At 38.4% G+C, this 23,124-nt stretch overlaps 1 protein-coding gene across 2 annotated transcripts in view; it reads left to right on the forward strand.

Annotated features, from left to right (window-relative positions):
* LOC131061261 (purple acid phosphatase 18) overlaps window positions 1–20,298 on the forward strand; it is a 49,536-nt gene extending 29,238 nt beyond the window's left edge. For both annotated transcript variants that reach the window (XM_057994830.2, XM_057994831.2), the window contains exons 3-6: window positions 18,438–18,814; window positions 18,971–19,159; window positions 19,254–19,342; window positions 19,766–20,298. In XM_057994830.2, coding sequence (XP_057850813.1) covers window positions 18,438–18,814; window positions 18,971–19,159; window positions 19,254–19,342; window positions 19,766–19,970 — 860 coding nt within the window. In that variant the 3' untranslated portion in view covers window positions 19,971–20,298. The remainder of the gene's footprint in view (window positions 1–18,437; window positions 18,815–18,970; window positions 19,160–19,253; window positions 19,343–19,765) is intronic.
* The last annotated feature ends 2,826 nt before the right edge of the window (window positions 20,299–23,124 follow it).

Consider the following 23,124-nt stretch of genomic DNA (forward strand, 5'->3'; position numbering starts at 1 on the left):
CCTGAAATCGAAAACACCTAGGCCAAAACACCTCAGGATCCCATCAATGTCCTTGTTAGCCTTCGAGACCATGTCAGAATAGGCTAACGACACCCCATATCATGTTGCGCTAAAAAGGGGACATTACAGTCCGCCCCCCTTGAAATTGCTTGTCCTCAAGCAAATTCGGTCCTGAATGTTGCAATACCTGCTCATTCTCCCATGTAGCATCCTCATCTGGCAGGTCTCTCCATTTCACCAAGTATTCCTTAACGATTCTGTTCCTGAGTGTCCTTTCCCTGATATCCAGAATAGCTTCGGGTACTAACACAAGCTTCCCCTCCTCATCCAAAGGGGGTAAATCTGCAGAAGGCACTACACTCTGACCAATGGCTTTCTTAAGCCTAGACACATGAAACACATTGTGCACCCGACTGCCCTCTGGAAGCTCAAGCTCATAGGCGACTTCGCCCACTCTGCGAATCACCCTGTAGGGACCATAAAATCTAGGCTTCAACTTTTCAGCTCCGCTCTTCTTGAGTGATGACTGTCTATATGGTTGTAGCCTCAAGTAGACCATATCCCCTACCTCGAAACTGCGCTCTATTCGGTGCCGATCAGTGTACAATTTCTGTTGATTCTGGGCCTGCTGTATATTCTCCTTGAGCACTTTCAGGATGTCCTGACTATCCTGCAATAAGTTTTTGGCTTTGGGCACTCTGCTGTCCCCCAAAACTAAATCCATGAAGCTAGGTGCATCATAACCATAGAGTGCCATGAAAGGGGTCATCCTGATGGACATATGATAAGTGGTGTTATAACAATACTCTCCCATATGCAACCATTTGACCCAAGCTTTTTGTTGTGCAGTTACATAGTTCCTCAAATATCCCTCCATCCATTTATTCACAATCTCTGTTTGCCCATCTGTCTGCGGATGATAACTAGTGTTAGGTGTAAGATCTGTACCACACAACCTAAACAACTCCTGCCAAAAAACACTCATAAACTTACTATCCCGATCACTGACAATGAATCTGGGCAACCCATGTAACCTGAATATCTCTCTAAAGAAAAGATCTGCCACCTGTGCTGCTGTGTAAATGGACGGAATAGCAAAGAAGTGAGCGAACTTCGTCAAGCGGTCCACCACCACATAGATGCAATCCCTTCCCTGCACTCGTGGTAAACCAGTGATGAAGTCCATCGAAATACTTTCCCATTTCCTATCTGGAATGGGCAAGGGTTGTAATAAACCTGCAGGAAATGTGTGCTCTCCCTTATTCTGTTGACAAACCGCACACTCCCTGACATACCTCTGAACATCATCCTTGAGCCCTCTCCATGTGAACCGCTCTCGGATCTGCCTGTAGGTCTTGAAGATCCCCGGATGCCCAACTGTGGGTGCATCATGAAATGCCTTAAGTATCACCTCTCTCAAATGTGATGACGGAATCAAATAAACCCTGTCTTGAACTCTGATCAATCCATCTATCACCTCATAGCGATCATCCTGTATAGTACCTGAAATCAATCCAGAAGCCCAAGCATCTCCGACATACTCTGCTATAATCTGATCTCTCCAATCTCCTGAAATCTCTGCCAGAGCACATAAGTGAGGTCTCCGAGATAAGGCATCAGCCACCACGTTTTTCTTACCTTTGACAAACTCTATGTCAAAGTCATAAGCCTGCAATTTAGTAACCCATTTCTGTTGCCGGTCATTAAGATCACGCTGGCTCATGAAATATTTTATGCTATTGTGATCAGTTTTGATCACAAACCGTCCACCTACTAAGTATGATCGGAATTTGGCCAATGCATGCATTATGGCCAACATCTCCCTGTCATAGATAGAATAGCTCCTCTCAACACCTCGAAGCTTCCTACTCTCGAATGCAATGGGATGTTTCTCCTGCATCAATACTGCCCCTATCCCATCACCTGAAGCATCACACTGAAGTTCAAAAGGCTTCGTGAAATCTGGTAGAGCTAAAACCGGACAAGATGACATCACTTGTTTGAAGTGGTCAAAACATCGTTGCGCTGCTTCTGTCCATACAAAGGCTCCCTTTTTAGTGAGGTCTGTCAAAGGTGCTGCAGTCTGTGAAAACCCCTTAACAAACCTCCTGTAAAACCCGCATAAACCAAAGAACCCCTTAAGCTGTGTGAGGTTTGTCGGAGTAGGCCAATCTACTATAGCTCTAATCTTTTCGGGATCAACCCGAACACCATCCGCACTAATAATATGCCCAAGGTATAGTAATTCTGTCATACCAAACTCACACTTAGACTCCTTGGCATACAAAGACTCTCTCTCTAGGATAGATAATACCTCCTCCAAATGCTGTGAATGTTCCTCCCAGGTCTTACTGAAGACCAAGATGTCATCAAAGAAGATCAAGACAAATCTCCTCAACTGCTCCCTGAATACCTGGTTCATACAACTCTGAAATGTAGCGGGTGCATTGGTTAGTCCAAATGGCATAACCATAAACTCAAAGTGGCCATAGTGACATCGGAAGGCTGTTTTCTCAATGTCCTCTGCTCTCATCTTGATCTGATGGTATCCAGATCGCAAATCAATTTTAGTGAAGAAGCATGCCCCATGCAACTCATCAATCAGCTCATCAATCCTAGGAATGGGATACCTGTTTTTAATTGTTTTCTTATTCAATGCCCTGTAATCGATGCACATGCGCATCGTCCCATCCTTCTTCTTTACCAAAACTACAGCTGAAGCAAAGGGGCTTTTGCTAGGCCTGATGTGCCCCATTTCCAACAACTCCTTAATTGCCTTCTCTATCTCATCTTTATGTTTCTTAGGATGACGATAAGGAGTGATCATCACTGGTTTGGCTCCCTCCTCGAGCTCAATAACATGCTCCGCACCCCTGTTAGGAGGAACCCCGTGAGGAATATCACTGAATACCTTGGCATGCCTGTCAAGAATCTCCTGTATATCTGGTGGATAACTCTTCACCCGAGGCTCCGGTGAAGTTGGCATAACTAAGCACTCTGTCGCCCACTCTATGTCATTATGTCGAAAAAGTTTCTCCATTCTCCTTAAAGAGACTACCCTGCAACTCCCATCTGAAAGTCCCCTGAGTACAACAGTCCTACCCTCATGCTGAAACCTCATTTCCAACTTCGCTAGGTTGAAAGTGAACTCAACCAGCGATGCCATCCATGTCATACCGAGGATGACGTCATAATCTCCCATGTCCACAACATAGAAATCATCTTTCAACTCATAACCATCTCCAAATCTAATGTGAAGATTTGAAACCTTCCGAGTACATAACAGCTTTTGGCCATTAGCCACCATGACTCTAAAACCATCATGCTCCTCTGTCTGTAAACCTCTCCTGGCTACCAACTGTGTATCTATAAAGTTATGTGTAGCCCCAGTGTCAATGAGAGATATCACTTTCTGCCCCTGGATAGTGCCCCTGACCTTAAATGTGATTGCCTTTTGGGCCCCTGTCAAGCGTGCCAACGATCTATCATCCTTAGGAATGCTGCTCTCCTCTATCGTGTTACCCTCATTGTTATTGTTTCCATTGTTGGCATCACCTGGATTAATATTGATGCCCATCTGTCTAGCCATAAGCTGCAACATCATGTCCATTCGCCTATTCTGCTCCTGCTGCATACGCTGCCCCTGCTCTAACGTACCCGGCAACTGTCTGAACATCACCTCCCCCTGATCTGGAACGACATTCCTCTCATCTCGGTCACCCATACTGCTGTCCTGATCAAAGAATATTTCCTCTATGTCTGTATGACTGGATTCTATGTCCACCTGCACGGATGAACTAGACTGCTCACTCTGACTATCTGGATTTCTATTTTGTCTGGCCCTGGTATTGCGAAAATTATAATGCCCCTGTCGCATGCTCAATCATATATTCTGGACCTGTTTTATTTCTGCAATATGTTTTGGTGAAAGTTTCCCACAAGATGGCAGAATCTTCTGCTCTGATACCACTGTAATGGTCACCCCCTGTTCGGTACTAAATTTATGTCCTTTTCACTTAGTGTAATTTTGTCAAACAGTTGGCGTGCACGCTGACTACTGGATTTTTTGGTTCTTGATTTGCTATAGGATAAATTTGGTAAACTGATATTTATTGTAAAGCTTTCAAAGTTTATTCAATATAAAAATAACCAGACATATCAAATACCAAAAACAAGAGGATTAATGCTGATGGTATTTATTTAATTCCAACTCCAAGCATACAAATCAGATTTGAAGAATATTACAGACCATATGATAATAAACAAATTCAAACCTGGACTCCACAAGTATAGAACCTGCTGAAAACACTGTTCATGCACTGTAGCTGCACTATTCACGGCACTGTAGCATTTTTACTATTCACGCAGCACTGTAGCAAAACACTATTCACGCGGTACTGTAGCAAAAACACTGTTCACGCGGTACTGTAGCAAAACACTGTTCACGCGGTACTGTAGCAAATCACTGTTCACGCGGTACTGTAGCAAAGACACTATTCACGCGGTACTGTAGCAAATCACTATTCACGCGGTACTGTAGCAAAACACTATTTCAAATCTGCACTTTCAAACTCCTGTAAAACATCATGCGAGAGCACCAAATGAAGCCCAATGTGTTTCCTGAATGAAAACACCATTAATCCTCCTGACTGTGTCTTTCAACAGCGAAGAGAATGCTAGCAAAGAGGGATTCCGTCCTCCAAGCCCAATAATCAGATTTCTACGAAATCCAACAGCATAACATTAATTCATCCCAGCATATCCCAAAAGAGAGCTCTCAACCTCCATTTATATCTTCTCCCTGGATGCAAACACTTCATTTCCTAAATGTGGGATAATACAATTAGAATAAAATATTATTTCCCACAATGTACCATTAAAGGGAACTTTTAATATTTTAAACATTACTTTATATTCCCAACCTTATAAAATAACAATAAAGTTAAATATTTAATTTAACTTTACACTTTATCGTTAAATCTTAAAACATTGTTGATAATCCCTTTAAATCATTGTCGCCTTCAAATATTTTTACTGATAGTTATGCCAACCAGGGAAACACTAAAAATTTCAAGTCACTGCTTGGAGACTAACTTACTATAAATAGTAAGTGTCTAGAAACCCTGTCAAAGCAGCACCGATTGGCTTGAAATCGAAAACACCTAGGCCAAAACACCTCAGGATCCCATCAATGTCCTTGTTAGCCTTCGGGACCATGTCAGAATAGGCTAACGACACCCCATATCATGTTGCGCTAAAAAGGGGACATTACAAGATTTATTTGAATATCTACCAATACCTCCCATACTGGGCTGCCTTGGGTTGTCCCTTGAAGCACCATACATATTCAACTTACCATACCCAAAAGGAGGAGCTGTCCAAGGTCTCTCTAGCTTATATTTTTTTTTAAGTAAAAAAAGGCATTGTTGAAGTCCTAGGTTGCAAAGAGAGTTGTTACATAAATTCTCCCATTTCAGAGGAGAATTTGAGGCAGACAAATCTTATGCTTGATAGATTCAGCTAAATTCATTTTGATCTTCTCCCAAACATAACTGATATCCCTGCTATTTTGCTGGAAAATTCTGCTATTTCTCTCCTTTAAAATGTTCCAAAGCATAAGGATGATGGCAGACCACAACGTGGGGAGGAAATTCTAACCCTGAGGTAGATGGCTTTGGCATGCTTGAATCAGTTGTTTAAAAGACTGAATGCTGGCCCATGGAAGATTAAATAGTTTAGATAAAAACTTCCATAAGGGAGCCACCCATGGACAATGAAAATACAGATGTGTGATGGTTTCCTCATTATCCAAATAAAAAACACAATGAAAGGGGCCATAGAAGCCACACTTCATTAGTCCATCCTTAGCTAACACTCTTCCCTTTAGCACCACCACACAAAGAAACTCACCTTGGGGCAGATAGCAGGCTGCCATATGAGTTTGAAGACATCCTTCAACAAGTGGCAACTGTTCTGGTTTAGAGCTGGATAAGTTGAAGATACTGTATATTCACCTGTAGATCTGTTTCCCAAGGCAAGGGAATCAGACCTTGAGGAAGTTGAAAGAGAACAAGCCAAGAGAATTGTATTAATCTGAGGCTGTTGTACTTGCCCCATGATGATTGGCCATTCCAGAGAGAGTATCCAACATTGCCCAATCTTCTAAGCATGAGTGGTGGGATGGTAGTAGTGAGCAACTTTGATCCATCCTATTTCATGCAAAACATCCATGGCAGTCTTCAATTCTAGGAATTGAGTAATGATAGGTGGATGTCCATCCCAAGAATCAATTTAGAGTTTGGCACTTTGACCATTATGGACAATCCAAAACAAGTGCTGTTTTATAAGAGCTTCCCCCACTTTTAGAACAAGAAGAATGGATGATCCATTTGAAGGAAGAGACAACCTAATGATACTCTCTGAGGTGTTATTCTCTACATACTTAGCTTGAATATTAGCTGCTCACAATGCAGAAGGAACCATAAGCATTCTCTAGTAAAGTTTAGCTACCAAAGCCTTACTGTGCTTGATGGAGGATTTGAAACCTAAGCCATCTTCCTACTTAGGTTGACAAGAGTTTACCATTTAACAAGGGACCACTTTCTTTTTTCTTGCAAACCACTCCACATGAATTTCTGGCAAAGGGAATCCAATTGTTTCAAAGTTCAACCTTGAATATTCATGATAGAGGAAACATATACAAGCAAGGCTTGAAGGACTGCCTTAACCAATGCCATTCATCCTCTTGATGAAATCCATTTATTAGACCCCTTCTGCAATTTCATCCCTTTGTTGATAAGCCAATGCAAATCTTTAAGTTTTTTAGCTACAAGAGGTATCCTTAGATATTGAAGTAGAAGAGATCCTCTTTTAAAGTGGAAGATGTTGAGAATTTGGTCCTCCAGTGTGCTGGAGCAGTGAAAGAAAATGATGCTACATTTGACATGATTAACTAGATGACTAGTAGCTCTAGAAAAGATTTGAAGTTTCTGCAATTGTTGAGCTTCTAAGCAAGTAGCTTTACCTAGGAGCATATATCATCTGCAAACTGAAGATGGGTAAGAGGATGAACTCCTTTGGCCAACCTTTGTGATGATACGGTCTTTGCATGTTATGTGCTTGTGCATTGATGGTTGAAATACAATTTTATGTTGTCAAAATTCTGGGACTATTATCTGGTTTGGCAAATCAAAGCTGAATAGGCTTCTTCCTCTCGTGGTAGTGTTGTTGGTGTTTTCACGCACTATGCAACGCAGACTAAAATACCAAAGGTATTCTATCCTCTCTTGAATAAAGACTCTCAAATGCTGAAGATTTGCTTAAAAGGATCACTTGAGATGACTCCAAGGTTCTCGATGTTAGGTCTTAATGTGTTGGATAGCTTCAATGGTATGATGCGATTTGTTGTATCTGTGAGGGGACTTACGTAGTATCTTGATTCAATCTCAATGGTGTGACGTTCTTCAAATGATATTGCAATATCACTCTTTCTACTTCTACTGATCGATGATAAAAAAAGTGAAAAAAGAATAGGGTTTAGGAATGCTATTCTAAACTAGGAATGCAAGATAATGGACGATCTCAAGTGAGCTCAACTAAGCCTTGCTTTGATATCTTGTGAACATCTCCACAACGCTAGTGCAATCTTCTTAGGGTAGCTTGATGATTTTCAAATCACTAACTCAAACATAGACACCTTCGAGTTGAAACATATCAATGATGAATAGCAATTGAATTTAAGCTTAAGCTGAATGATTCCAGTTGACCATGCAGGGCAAGTATGCAATCAACAAACTGCTAGTGGTATGGATAATGGAGCTTCACTATCAATCATGCAAATATATCTTTCACTCACCTAAAATACTCAAAAGCAAATCTATTCTAATTTTTTTTGTCTTTTCTCAATTATAAGCTCTCACAAAAGGGATGAAGAAACAGGCAAATGCTCCAAAACTCGATAAGTCACCAACACTTCAATGATTTTATTAATTTCTGAAACATCAAGCAATAATTCTTCGAAGTCTTTTGATCGATTCTTCTCTCTAATTTTTGCTTCTAGTCTCTAATTTCTCATCTAATGAGATACAAATGAAATGAGCTGAGCTTATATAGAGCTCTCAATTACAATGGATGGCCAAGATTAAATCAACATCAAGGGCCCAAATTTTGCCACCTAAACCCTAATTAGGGTTTTTTATTACAAAATACTTAACTTATTGCAAAACATTAAATGACAGCCAATGGGAATACGACATCCATTTGGCACAAAATACTAGGAAAATCCTCCAATAGGAAAATTCGATGCCACATAGGATCATAACAAACTTTTTTCTAGAATCTTGTTGCCCTTATCCTTTTCTCTCTTTTTGCAAATTCAACGAATCTAGACGTCATAGATTCTATCTCGGTTATTGGGACTCCAAGCATGTTCTTTAGTTGTTCTTCCAAGTAGTTGACTTCATCCAACTCAAGGTGAAAATTTTCTCCCAATCTGGTACAAAGTCTCTCGTCTTGTTGGTAAGCATGGTGAATGAATGGATAGCATCTAGTTGTTTCTCAGAGGGTGCTCCATTTGGTTCAAAGAAGATAATCTTCACATTTTCCATCAATTCTTTAGCAACAATGTCAATTCTTCCATTCTTTCTTTTCTCAAGAATAAAATCAGCCACTTCTAAGATCTTATCATGTATTGAATTGATTGCTTGATCCACCTAGGTGCATCCACCGTTGATGTCTTTGAATATGAGCCTTCTCATGCGAAGAAAGTTACTCCACTGTTGAAAATCAGATGATTGTCCATCTTTTATTATCCTTTCGCTTATCAATGTTTGCCTTGGTGTAGTCTTCATTACTTGCAAAATAGGTATGGTGAAGTCCCTTGTGTAGACAAAATGTCATATGCCACCTTGAGTGTTGTGTTCTTTCAAGAATCATCACGGCCCTCTCAAATATCTTTACTAACTCCCTTATAAATGCCTTTGCCCTTCTATAAGTTTTAGTGATCCAAACACCCATTAGTTGTGTTGATTCCTTTATCTTTTCAAAATCATCAATTGTATTCGGAGGAGGTAACAGTGATAGCGAAGTTGATGGGTCATGTTGCTTTAGTGGAAATTTGAGTTGTTGGAGATAACCTGTCAATATACTGTTCTCCTTCTCTAATCTGTTATTCTTTTCTTCTTCCAACTTGAGCATGTCATGACCTGTCTTCACTGTGTCATTCATGTCCTCCAATGCTTGATTGGTGGTAGGAGGACCTAGATTGATGGTCTCCAAATCAAATTATTCAGTTGCAATTTCATCTTCTGGTTTGTCTACCCTTGGAATGGGAATCTGTATGATCCTGGATCCTTCTTCATTTCTTGTTATCTTTGACATCCTGGTGGCTGTCCTCTTTTCATGTTCCTGATTTCTATCCAGGTAGCTACCTAGATCAAAATGATCTTGTTCCTCTTCTATAACCACATTCTTTGATAGCCTTTCTCTCAGCCATGCAGGTATAGCCGGTGTCTCTTCTCCAGCCTGCATCTCATTCACTTACTTGCAAAATAGGTATGGTGAAGTCCCTTGTGTAGACAAAACTGTCATATGCCACCTTGAGTGCTTGTGTTCTTTCAAGAATCATTATGGCCCTCTCAAATATCTTTGCTAACTCCCTTATAAATGCCTTTGCCCTTCTATAAGTTTTAGTGATCAAAACATCCATTAGTTGTGTTGATTGCTTTATCTTTTCAAAGTCATAAACTGTATCCGGAGGAGGTAACGGTGATAGCGAAGCTGATGGGTCATGTTGCCTTAGTGGAAATTTGAGTTGCTCGAGATAACCTGTCAATATACTGTTCTCCTTCTCTAATTTGTTATTCTTTTGTTCTTCCAGCTCGAGCATGTCATGACCTGTCTTCACCGTGTCATTCATGTCCTCCAATGCTTGATTGGTGGTAGGAGGACCTAGATTGATGGTCTCCAAATCAAATTATTTAGTTGCAATTTCATCTTCTGGTTTGTCTACCCTTGGAATGGCAATCTGTATGATCCTGAATCCTTCTTCATTTCTTGTTATCTTTGACATCCTGGTGGCTGTCCTCTTTTCATGTTCCCGATTTCTATCCAAGTAGCTACCTACATCAAAATGATCTCGTTCCTCTTCTATAACCACGCTCTTTGATAGCCTTTCTCTCAGCCATGCAGGTATAGCTAGTGTCTCTTCTCCAACCTGCATCTCATTTACTTGCTGTTCTTGTCATGGAGATGTGACTTCTTGTTCTTCATCTTCTATGTTCACATATGTGTCATTGCCTGCTTTATCATTGACTGGCCTGGGTGAGGCTATTTTGTCTTGGACCACCTATTGTTTTCCTTTATTACTCATTCCGTGATCAATACCTGTTTCGACTGCTCGATTCACTTCTACTTGGTGTACATATGAGGTACTGATAGAAGGACGAGGTTCTTGACTTGACTTTTGTTTCTTCTTTGGATGCTCTTCTACATTGTCTCCTTTTTTCTTGGATCCCTTGGAATGAGCTGAATGGGTGGGACTTACATTTTGAATTTCACTTTCCATCTCTTCATCAGAAGACTCCACTTCTCCCATCATCAGGAATGTCACTTGAACACCTTGGTCACTCAACATATTGATTTGTGCTTCTGTCCATCGCTTTGTGTTTGATAGGATCGGTTTCATCAAGTCCTTCAAGTCTGTGCTCTCTACCTCAATCCAATTGACCTTCACCTCCTTGTTCTTTTCCTTTTCGTATATTGGTAGAAGATGCTTTACACTGTCCTTGGTTTGATCAGGAATGTTGAAAATCTTGGTTACTCTAATGATCTCAATAGGTAGCCTGGAATACATTTTCTTCCTTATCTCCAAATCATCAGGTGCATTCATGAAATGATCTTCAAGTTGTAGCTTGTGTTTATGCTTTCTTCCGCTAGTCTTCTCGATGTTGCCGTAGGGATCAAAATTGTCTCTAAGAGTATACGACATTAGGAGAAAAGACTTCCATTCCCCATCTATCTTCTTTGCTGCCTACAATGATGGACACACTTCCAAGGATCGTCCTAGTGAAATGGGAAATGAAATCTTTGCCTTCAATTTGTTCTTTTGTACTTTGTTGTATGCCATTAATTGCCTCACTAGCTCAAGCAATATCAGTTTATCAGGAGGATATCTCGGCAACATATAAGGCGGGCAAGAGCATCCTTGGACCCTTATATAAGTGATTTTAGGAAACTGAATGAACCATGCACCGAACTTCTCCACTAACTCCTTTGCTTCTGGCGATGACCTTTGGTGAATACCTCCTTGTAGTGTCCTTGTGATATGCACATGGTGAATGCATCATTCTCCCTCTTGTAGCGTGCCTTGTTAAGGAAATGCATCTGGGTGTAAGATTCACAAGCTTTCAGTTGTCCTGATCTTGTATCAACTAGTCCCTTGTATGTTAATCCTGCGTATTCACAAGCCCTAGCGAGAAAATATATGACATATGAGCCCACGTAGAATGTCCTTGTCTGCTCTAGCCTCTTGAGTTGTACATCAATGTTATTGCTGATAATCCTTGCCCAGTTGATTCTCCCTTTTCCTGTTGAAATGATCTCCATGAAGTAGAACATCCATGTCTTGCACTGGAAGGCCTGTGGAATCCTGAAGACTCGGCTAATAAGCGTGATCAAATCTCCAAACTCTTCCTTGAAGTCAATCTTGTGGAGCTTGCCCAAAAGTTTTGATTGACGGGGTCTACTCTTTAGCACCCAATATTTGTTGATTATCTCTTGGCATTTGTCGGGATCATCATCATAGACCGCCTTTGTGACATCCTTGCTTTTATATATCATGTTGTTGAATTCTGGAATATGGAAAGCCTCGCTAATTGCATCTTCGGAAAGGTAGGTGAGCTCTCTTCCATATGGTGCTACTATCATTCTCTTGCTCGGATCATAACATTTAGCACATTCCACAATGAGTTCATTGCACTGCACTGCCAAAGGGAAGCCTGCTGCCTTCACAATGCCACTATCTATCATCACCCTGGAGCATCCTGTCAGTTTGGTAGTATATAATGGGCCTTGAAACTTGTTCATGTCAATCTGGCCTAGGTTGATATCGCCCACATTGCCCCAAAATGATGTGATTTTGGATTCCACAATGACGTTCCTTGAATCTTCCTTGATGAGGGCCTGCCTTGCTCCAGCCATGCTGCACCTATGAGAGTTGTCTAAGTTAGTTTTGTGGAATGATATTCAATCAACAAATAAAATTCAATAACCTAGGCAAGATCTAACGCTAGGGTGACAACTCTAACCCGTAGCACGAAATGATCATTAATGAATCTTTGTAAATAATCAAGAGATGTTCGAACGCTCATTGAAAAAGTCATTTATGACTGAATTTGATGAATGACAAAATATGCCAGCCTTATAATAAGGTCTGATATGACAAAACTCAACTTGTCTCAGACCTGCAAACTAATCTAAAATGGGCTGGTAATCGATTTTAGACAAGACTGCCTTCCAATGCTGATGTAAAAATGATAATCTTGCTCCCAAATTTGCTGTTGATGAGTGTATTTGCTGGGATTTAATTGATTGCCATTGATCAATTTCTTCCATCACTATCTCCAATAACAAATTCGCTAACCAAATGATATCAATCTGCTGTGAACAAGATGAGTTCGTTGTTCCCTTTTGATGTAACCTGGATCAGACACCAATGGTAGGATTGCTGTCCTATGTTTGAATAGCTGTCAAGGTAATGCAGTGATTTAGAAGTGTGTAATCAGAAACACGAATCACTGGAATGCATACAGTTCGCTGTGTCTTAGTATAATCGCTCTTCACCTTAAGTCGCTGTCAATGGATACAATGGTGTCTATAGTCACAAAAGCGCTGCCTCTAAATAAATCCGCTATCTTTAGATGAAATCGCTGGCCTTCAAAATCGAAACCACTGTAGAATGATCATTGCCTGAGATAAGATTCAAATCGCCATCCTTAAAGAACAAATTCGCTAGAGAATGAAGGCAATTCGCTGTTGTAACAAGAGCAAATTCGCTGATAATAGTTGAGTCGCTGTTCTTGGCAAAGGCAATATCGATCTTTGTATTGATAAAATGAAATGATCAATACAAGCTTATAGTCCCTTGGGAGCAATACCTCATCACAAATCATCTGGCAACTTTCATTTAATGTTCTTGCAATTAAAACAATAGGGCAATCTGACTGTAATCATTCAATGCTGCATAGCTAAATGAGAGCACCATATTTCAAAATTGTGATATTCTTGTGAGTCGCTACCTAGATCAAATGTGTTGGGATACATTTATGAATACAAGGTGCCATGAATTAAATGATTGTAATCGATGCCCATTAAGGGCTTCGAGCTTTGCAATTCGAGTCATTGGGTGTAATTACCTTGGTGTTATTAAATGTAATATATCGCATTGATCGAATCAACTCATGATTATCAGATTGAATACATTGCCATCAATTCATAAAACGAACCTCATATATTAAATGTGGCCCAATTAATCATGAGAAAATAACCTCGAGTTTTGTATCTCAACCCTTAAATGTGAAATGCAAATTGCATATATGTGTCGCAATTATCGTTCATAGCCATGCTTAGAACTTTTAAAATTTGAACTTCACTTATGAATCAACTGGCTATATCCAAGTTAACGATCCACATTGATCTTCACAAAAGCGTGGATATCAATTTTAAATGTCTTTCACTTATGCGAGTCCTCTCATTACATGCCTTGCATTCATCGTTTGAAATTGTTCTTGAATTTTAAAACTCACATTGAATGTGGTATACAGATTGCATCCTGGAAATTTAAGTCTTAAGTTGGCATCACTAAATGCTTATGCCTTGCACGCATTGAGCACACTATCATCTCCTAGTTCATCATGCCTCATCAAATGAATTGCATTGCTTTTCAAAGTTTGAGGCAACATCATCCCTTCTCATTTCAAGGTAGGCTTAGCTGAGATTGCTCCACTCATAGATCATCACGGTCAAAGGACATGGCATGTTTGGTCAAAGGACAAGGCGTTCTAGCCTAGAACGGATGGCTTTCTAGCTTTGAACGGATGGCTTTCTAGCTTTGAACGGATGATGTTCTAGTCTATAATGGTTAGTGTTTTAGCCTAGAACGAGCTGATCATGCAATTGGCTCTAAGTCAAAGGATAAAAACAGTTCTAGCGTAGAACGGATGGTGTTCTAGCCTAGAACGGCAAACTTTATTTCAGGCCTTAGCCAAATTTTTGATTTTGAAGGTGAATCGCTCTTGCTCACTTCATGCTGGGCTATCTCAAAAGAGACTCTTTGAGACATTATTCTAAACTACGACAAAGCAAAGAGGGGTCCCCATTTGTGATGGGGCGATGTGTGATTTGGTCACAACGGGTAGTCAAACACTGAAATTTTTGAGGGGTAGATCATGTTTTTCTTGAAGGGGTTACAAGAATCATAAATATCAGTGCTCCTTTAAAACTAGTGGCCTTGGCCCTTCGGATCAGTGTTTACTGCTATATCTGATAAATTAAATACATGAACTAATAATAAAGATGACAATGCATACGAGATACATAAGTAAAGTATGTCTTTATTTGCACACGAAATTATTGCAGAAGAAGACCAAAGATGGTCAGCCAGGGATCGGAGTTTATCGGACTAGATCATACTACTTTCCTTGATGATACGCAATATATTTAAAAGACCCAATAGTTGCCAAGAGGAACACAACCATTGACAAATCGACACGCATAGCTACCCGATGCTTATAACTACCCAATGCCAACAAACACTTGATACGAACAATTAATACATAGTCGGATAACCAATATTATTGAACAATAGACATTGTACGCTAAATACAATCATCAGGGGAGAAAATGAAGGAAAACAACTTGCTTGTGCAATTTATTTGGCTCATCTTCCACTATTTTGCATGCTTCGAGCTTCAATGGTATAAAGACACCTCCATAGTCTTTGTCTTTGTAAGAAGCAAGAAGAGGCTTCTTGCTAAGACGTTAAACAACCAATTTTTTTTCAAATTTGATGGAAGAGGAAGAACCAAAAGGAGAGGAGGAGAGGCTCCTTCCTAGGTTTCAAATTTGCATAATAGTGCTGAGGTCTTTTTTTTATGGATTAAATTGATGGAAGAATATACTTTCATATGGTCTATTGGGACTTCTGTTGAGATTTTTAAGACAAAGGAAATGTGGGTGATATTGATGTTGATAACTATACATGGAAGGAGAGAAGTTGTTTTCAAGTGGATTCTAAGGGCCATTGACACCAAGGAAGAAAGGGAAGTGCTTCTTGGAAATACTACTAGTTTTGGTTCTTCTATGGTATATACAGTATTTGAGATGGATTTGAGATAAAATTTGCAATCATTTTTCTATAATCTACCTATCCTTATTGTGGTCAACAGTCTTTACTGAGAATGGCAAATCCTGATTGAACAATTCTTGGTTGTTGGTTTTGCACATTTACAGAAAGGGCATCAAAATCCTGAGGTGTCTTTAGTTGTGTCCATTAGTGGATTGGATCTCACAGAAAGTGGTTTTCATATAATATTAGATACAAATATCTAGTTTGGTTCCCTACTCTTTCTTTGAAGTGGAGTATTGATCCCTGATGCCAAATTTGACTTTAAACATTCTACACAGTCTGCTATCTCTTGCAAAGCCATATGTTTTTATAGTTATTGACAATCTAGAATGTTGGATGTCATTTTGAAGCATTCAAAGAAAAGGGTTTACTCTAAAAGTTAACTTTTTCCAGATTGCTGCCAACACAAGGGTAAGACATGTTACAGCAATGAAATGGCCTTATATGATGGAATTCAGGGAGATTTAGATTCAGAACAAAACTCCATCAATAGTAAATATTAAGATTATTGCTTCATCATCATCAGCCATTACACTGGTTTAATGAGCTTCTCTATCTCTTAACTTCTATTCCTTTATCATAAATGTCTATATTGATTTTGCCCTTTCTGGTAACATCTCCAGGGTTTTTGATGCAGATTTCTACTTGAGTTTCATCTACACCATATGCAATCTGGTTTCATGTTGTGTTACTTTCCTCACTGTCATGGCTGACATAAAATGTTGTGGTGGTGGCATATGTTTGCATTAACTCAGAGTATGGACATTGGAAATTAGCAATTAATTTCTCAAAATCAGAACACAAAGAAAGAGGAATTGAAGTTTACATCAAATTGTTTATCTCAAAAATCTAATGCTTTCTTTATTGAAATGGAAGTTTATTAAATATGAGTGTGCCTAGAAGACAGGCAAAAAACATCAAATTATCACTTAAGATCTTGAATATCTATCAGTGTAACATAGCTTATGAAAAGAATTAGTGATCGGAAATCAAAGTCCCGTCACAGGCAGATCAATGCATGGTTTTCACAAATCAAAGAGTACTATCATTAAGATAATATAAAACAAATAAAACTAATGAAATCCTGAAGGAACGGCTTGCCAACATCTTTCATAAGATTCTTTCCTTTGTCCTTGTCCTCCTTGCCATTCAGCCTCCTAGTCTGACCAGAATCCTTAATTGTATAATAATGTGCTGCAACTCTATATTGTCCCTCATTTTTCCTAGAATCTAACCAATCAATGATTCCCTGAACCATTCAACCATATCATGTGCCTTATTCTGTATCAAATTTTCAACAAATGCAGGGAGTAACTGCTTGTATTTCCAAACTCGAGGAATGGGGATGTCTTCCAATGAAGAGTGAGAAGAAAGTATACAAGCAGATAAAGAATCATCAGTTCTGGCCTTAGTGGAGCCAAAATCCTTCTCATTAGGTTGTTGATTTGATAACTGTAGTTGCCTCTTCTCCATCCTATTTGCTGATGCCTGTAAATCCTTTAGAATAGCATCAGAAACACTTGTATAAATAGTTCCAGGACTCGCTAGGACTCTCTGAGTCCTGGCGAGTCTCGAGCCGAGTGACCCTAGTCGAGTCTCAGGGGTTCGGGACTCTCTAGGAACTCGCTCTAGGCGAGACTCACTAGAAACTGGTTTTTTGCCGAGTCCTGCCGAGTCTTGCCGATTTTTTACCCAGTCCCAAGTCGGGTCAGTCTCGCCGAGTCCGCGCCGAGTCTGAGTCTTGTTTCTTTGCTTGTATATCTCTCCTCTATCTTGTCAGAGTGCTCTACATCTATCATGACCACATTTACCTGCTGAATCTGTCCTACAACAATCCCTGTTCTAGTAACAATGGGTTCTTGCTGGATTTCATGGTCCTCAATAGGAGGTTCAACATCAGGTTGCCATTACTAATTAGACATTTTGTTCCACCCATCCTCATCTACATCACTTATAATTGAAATCTCATTTTGGGCCAAATCAGCAGGGGGTGGAAAGCTGGAAAACCAGGGAATCTGCTAGTGTCAAACAGGTTTTCAGGACCAACTGCAGGTACCCACCATTCAAGAACCTTCTCAAGGTAGATTCAGGGACCTTCAAATGAAAATGGAAATGCAAATCAATATTTAGTGCCTTGTTGAAAATATTAACATTCCCTTTTTTCAACAGAAACCAAAATGCTTATGTAGACATAATTGACCAGAAAGCCTCCATGTTTAAGAACCTTCAGATTCCAATCCAGATACATACTAAGATACAGATGTTTGAAAACAGATATAACATTCACAAAAGATATTTTAATATCAGTTCTTTCTTTCTTAAGCATCATACAACAATCTGGGATGGAAGATGCTCCCATTTCTCAAACAGAAGAAAGGAGTTGCATTACTAGACATTGCTAGGACACTTAGCAAACAGACATTCAACAGAAAGATGTTGCATGATTTTTTGCTGACCACATATAGAGTTTAATCAACTGCAAATCTAGAGCTAGTTCACATGGAGCTAACTGCGAGTTACTGAAGTACTAGTAGCCATCTAATTTGTTTGTTTATGTTTCGAATGGAAGAATTTGATTCCTTGTCCCATTTAAAAAAAAATGTAATTTACACAATTGAATTCTCCTTATTATCATTTCTGTCTTTCTTAAACATCATACAACAATCTGGGATGGAAGATGTTCCCATTTCTCAAATAGAAGGAAGGAGTTCCATTGTCAGACATTGCAAAATAATAGTCAGATGGGAGATCCCATATCTGTATTCCCTCTACTTCTGCACTTTAGTATAAACTATAAAGTCCTAGGATCTTGGTTTGGATGATAATTCTTAAGAAGAGTCATCAAGAAACTTTGAAAGGGATAGATCTTTCATTATGGCATTTGGGTGAGTTTTCTTGCTTCAGTTTTCTCTCCCTATTCCTTTACTAATCCTTAAATTTTTTCTTGTTCATTTTCCTTCATGCTACTGTAAAATGATATTAAATGCAAGCAAATGTTCTAAACATATTTTGGTTTGTTTTTCATTCACTGCAGGTGACCTTGGCCAAACAGAGTGGACAGCCTCAACTTTAGAGCATATACAAAATTTCAAGCATGATGTGCTTCTTTTACCTGGTGATCTTTCATACGCAGATTATAAACAAGATCTGTGGGACTCATTTGCTCATTTGGTGGAGCCTTTGGCAAGCAGAAGGCCTTGGATGGTTACAGAAGGAAATCATGAGATTGAAAAGATTCCATTATTAACTCATTCCTTTGATGCTTTTAATGCAAGGTGGCGAATGCCTTTTGAAGAAAGTGGTTCAGATTCCAACCTGTATTACTCTTTTGAAGTTGCAGGGGTACACATAATCATGCTTGGTTCCTATACAGACTATGGAAAGGATTCGGACCAGTACAAGTGGCTTCAGGTGCACCTCATTATTGTTCGTGGTTTAAGTATGAATATATTTTTATAAATATTAATTTTATTTCTTTTGGGTGGAGATGACTACAAAAATAATAATATAAAAGAACAATTCTTTTGGGTGGAGATATCTAAGGCTTTGAATATTTGTCAAATCCAGGCCGACTTCTCACGAGTAAATAGAAGAACAACGCCTTGGCTTATTGTAGTATTCCATTCTCCATGGTATAACAGCAACACTGCTCACCAAGGAGAAGGTGATGACATGATGGAAACTATGGAACCGCTACTTTATACAGCTAAAGTGGACATGGTATTTGCTGGCCACGTGCATGCTTATGAGCGATTTGTAAGTAGCTTACATGGTCTTGTTTTTCATGCTCTAAATTCATTCAGGTTCCTTGATTGTTGTAACATTATCTGGTATTCGATCTTTGTTTCAGACTAGAGTTTACAAGAAAAACATTAATCCGTGTGGTGCTATGCACATTACTATAGGAGATGGTGGAAATAGGGAAGGACTTGCATCCAAGTAAGTACAAGAAAATGTTGCATGTACTGTCTTTCTAAATTTCGTTTTTGTTTAACTCCTCTTGTAGGATGATCTTTGGATTGGATGTCAGGACTGAGGTTTTTTTTTGTCAAATTCACCTGGGACTTTGCATCCAGTCCATTGAGTAATGCCTTACCTAGTGATCTGGATGTGGTGCTTTATCCGGTTTCAAATCTTTATCATGTTTCCTAGGAATTTGAAGTTGGCACTCTTTTTTGAAGTACCAATATTTTACCACTTGAGTTCATCCCATTAGATATTGCATGTACTGTCTTTGCTTAACTCATTTTTTGCTGTTTCTTGATCAGGTAAATAAAAGATATTCTCTCTCCTCTACAATTTTCTTTTTGACATTTTCACTTATTTTACTTTCATTTGCATTCTTATACCTTTGTACTTCAGATTTTTGAATCCACATCCTCAGTATTCACTATTTCGAGAAGCAAGCTTTGGACATGGTGAACTTTCAATTTATAATGCAACTCATGCACATTGGAGCTGGCACCGTAATGATGATGACCAACCAGTTAAAGTAGATGAAGTTTGGATCACCAATCTAAGCAACTCAAGCACATGTACTGATAGTGATGATATGGTGAAGGGATAGTGTCATGTTGTAATGTCATAAATGAATTCACTATTGATGTTGGCTTTTATCTATTTGGTAACTTACACGGTAGTTTGGCAACTTTTGAAGCATGCCAAAAAACAGAACAGACATGGGAGGAATATTTGACGCAGTCTTGTAAGGCACATTGCATCTCCTATCAAGAGTTGATAAGATCAAAGCAAACAGGTAAAAGAGAACATTGTAATAGTAGTCGTCCAATGAAATTGTATAATATATCATAAGTGTAATTAGCTGAACTTGTGATTCTTGTTGTTAATAAACATTGGAATAGTGAAAATTGCATATCCAAGCCCTTTTCCTTAAGTTTTGGGCCATTTCAATTAGAATAACCTTTTTGCGATAACAAGCATACAAATGGCAGTTTTTAAGCTGAGGGTGGGAACAAAACCCGAACCTTATATGTTCCCATTCACAATTATTCATAGGGACCTGTCCTTATCTTCAATTGACCCGTTTACTATGCAATAACAAGCATACAAATGACATTTTTTTATCCGAGGGTGGGAACACATCCAGAACCTTATATGTTCCTATTCACATTTATTCATGGGGACCTGTCCTTTTTGGCCTAACATAAAAATGGAAACCCTAGTTTATTTTAGGCATGTTAGATGATCTCCTAGTAGCATTCTAGAGGTATCATTTATTACTTGTATGTATAATTAGGTGCATACTATCAAAATATCTGCATTATACAATCATCTAGGGCTGCTTGCATGTTTAATAGTGTTGTTTTCAATTATTTACCTAGCCTTTAAATCGGTATCCTAACATGGTTTGATACAAGTGAGAAATTACCCTTGCCATGCGCAAACTAGAAAGCACAAGAAACAGTTTTTATTTGGGAACATATTGAGGACATCAAAGCAAGCCTAAGCAACATTATGAAAATTAGCAGAGAGCATGCCCACATGCACATATAAGATCTGTAAGATAGATCAAACCCACACTTGTGATATAAAATCCATAATAGTGGAAGCCATCCAGGGTTACAAATAGAGCATTCATTAATTCAAAAACATTTGTCTAAGCTTCGTTGATATTTCTACACTACCAGCAAATGATCATTTGACATATGTTGCCATTTTCTACATACCTTCATATTTTTTTTCAATTTATGAAGTATTTGATTTAGTGCATTTAATTCATTTATGTTTATTACATTTCCATAACTATTTAATCTAGGGTAGATTTTTAATATTTGTGTTATTCATTCACCTTAGATTTATGTAGAAGTGTTTTTATCCTCCCTCACATTTAGGCGAGGGTTGATTATATTACTTTTTAAACATAATAGCATCAAATAGATTGCTTTTTCTTAAACTTAGGCTATCAAATGTCCCTTTCTATGATATATATCCCTTTCTATGATATGTGATGATGCAAACAATGAGGGGATACAATTAAGGGCCACCTAATCCTCACAACCTAATTAAACTCTAAAAAAATTCATGAGTGCAACACATTAAATTTTGATCTATTTTATAGAGCATCAAATTCCTTCACTCAAGCACTCCAAACATGTAGATCATCTATGATATCAATGTTTTTAAACAATTTGTCACGATTACATTACTATATTAGAGTTCAAACACAAGCTCTTAAACCTTGCTTTTGCCAAGCTACACTTTCATGGACCCATGAACATGTTAATTGAAAATACTTTCATGGACCCATGAACATGTTAATTGAAAATACTGATACAAATACGAAGCTACAACTTCAGAGTCAACCCTTATTAAAAATTAAAGCGTGGTTTCCTTTTTATCATGAAAAACCAACATGTCGTTCATTTTTCTCTCAATCTTCTATTGCTTTTTAAAAAAAATAGAAAGAGGTAAAGTCCAATGTTCTCAACTTCTTCATTAATTCTCTCCCCTTTTTTGCATGAATGTAGATGGTATTCAATAGAGCTTCCACAACCCATGATGAGTATAACAAGTTAAAATATAAAAGAATAAGGTAAAATAACACTTTTTAGCATAAATACAATCATAACTCTTTCCACAACCCATGATGAGTATAACAAGTTAAAATATAAAAGAATAAGGTAAAATAACACTTTTTAGCATAAATACAATCATAACTCCCCTATAGAAGTGTTGCTATACAAAATATGAAGGTGGACTCTTCTCTATTTAAAAAACCCACAAAATGTCGTTAATTCCTCTCAAAGACATCTTGAAGACTCCAATCATTAAAATGCCACGATGTCTCTCTACAGGTTAGAAGGACATAAAACAACATTTTTTTTTCTTTCTATGTCTCGAGTTTGGTGACCTCTCTTTTGATGATGGTTTCACAAACAATCATCGTAAATTAGTCCTTAGATTAGTCAACTCCTCTAAGTTCATCTACACCAATATATGCATACCAAATGTTTCATAAAAAGTCAATATAAGAACAAACCTCATGACACTTATGTAGCTCTGGTGTTTTTTTTTTGGGTTGATTTGGTTTTTCATGCAACTAGGAATGTCTTTGAATTTAGGGCTAAATTTGATTGTTGTATGGGTGTATTTATTCTTTCGTCATAAGATACAACAATTTTTTAATGATGTAACATTTAAAGAGCAACTTTTAATTGATAATCATTATAGAAAATTTTATTTATAAGGGATTAATTGATTGTCAAATAGAGGCCTTGTTTGCATTACACAACCCAGGTGGAAAAAGACACGAGTTCTTTTTCATGAGAATTCTTCTAATGATTTTTCATAATGACTAGCCTAAAATGAATTCAGCCATTTTACCTATGAGTTTTTGTACTCTACCTTTTGTTTGCTTCAATCTCTTACCCTTTCTTTCTAAGAAGTTGTCTTCAATCTAGAATTTTCAAACTTGAAACTATCATCTTCATTGAGTTGTTCCTACATGTTGAGGGTACAAATTTGCAACATCGAAGATGGGAGAAATGCATACCTCGTTTTGTATGCAACTAAAATGGGCATACATGACTTCTTGAGCCCAAACCACAAGAAGTCATTAACGCTTGTTTGGAAATAATGAAGAGATCCAAAATCAAGCCTCAAAGGGACTCAAAAAAGAGAATTTGAAAAGGTGTTGGGGCTGATTTGACAAGATTTGTTCATGATTATACATTGGTTTGATAGTTTGAAGAAGTTTCATA

This window comes from Cryptomeria japonica, chromosome 11, assembly GCF_030272615.1.
Source record: "Cryptomeria japonica chromosome 11, Sugi_1.0, whole genome shotgun sequence".
NCBI classification, from domain to species: domain Eukaryota; kingdom Viridiplantae; phylum Streptophyta; class Pinopsida; order Cupressales; family Cupressaceae; genus Cryptomeria; species Cryptomeria japonica.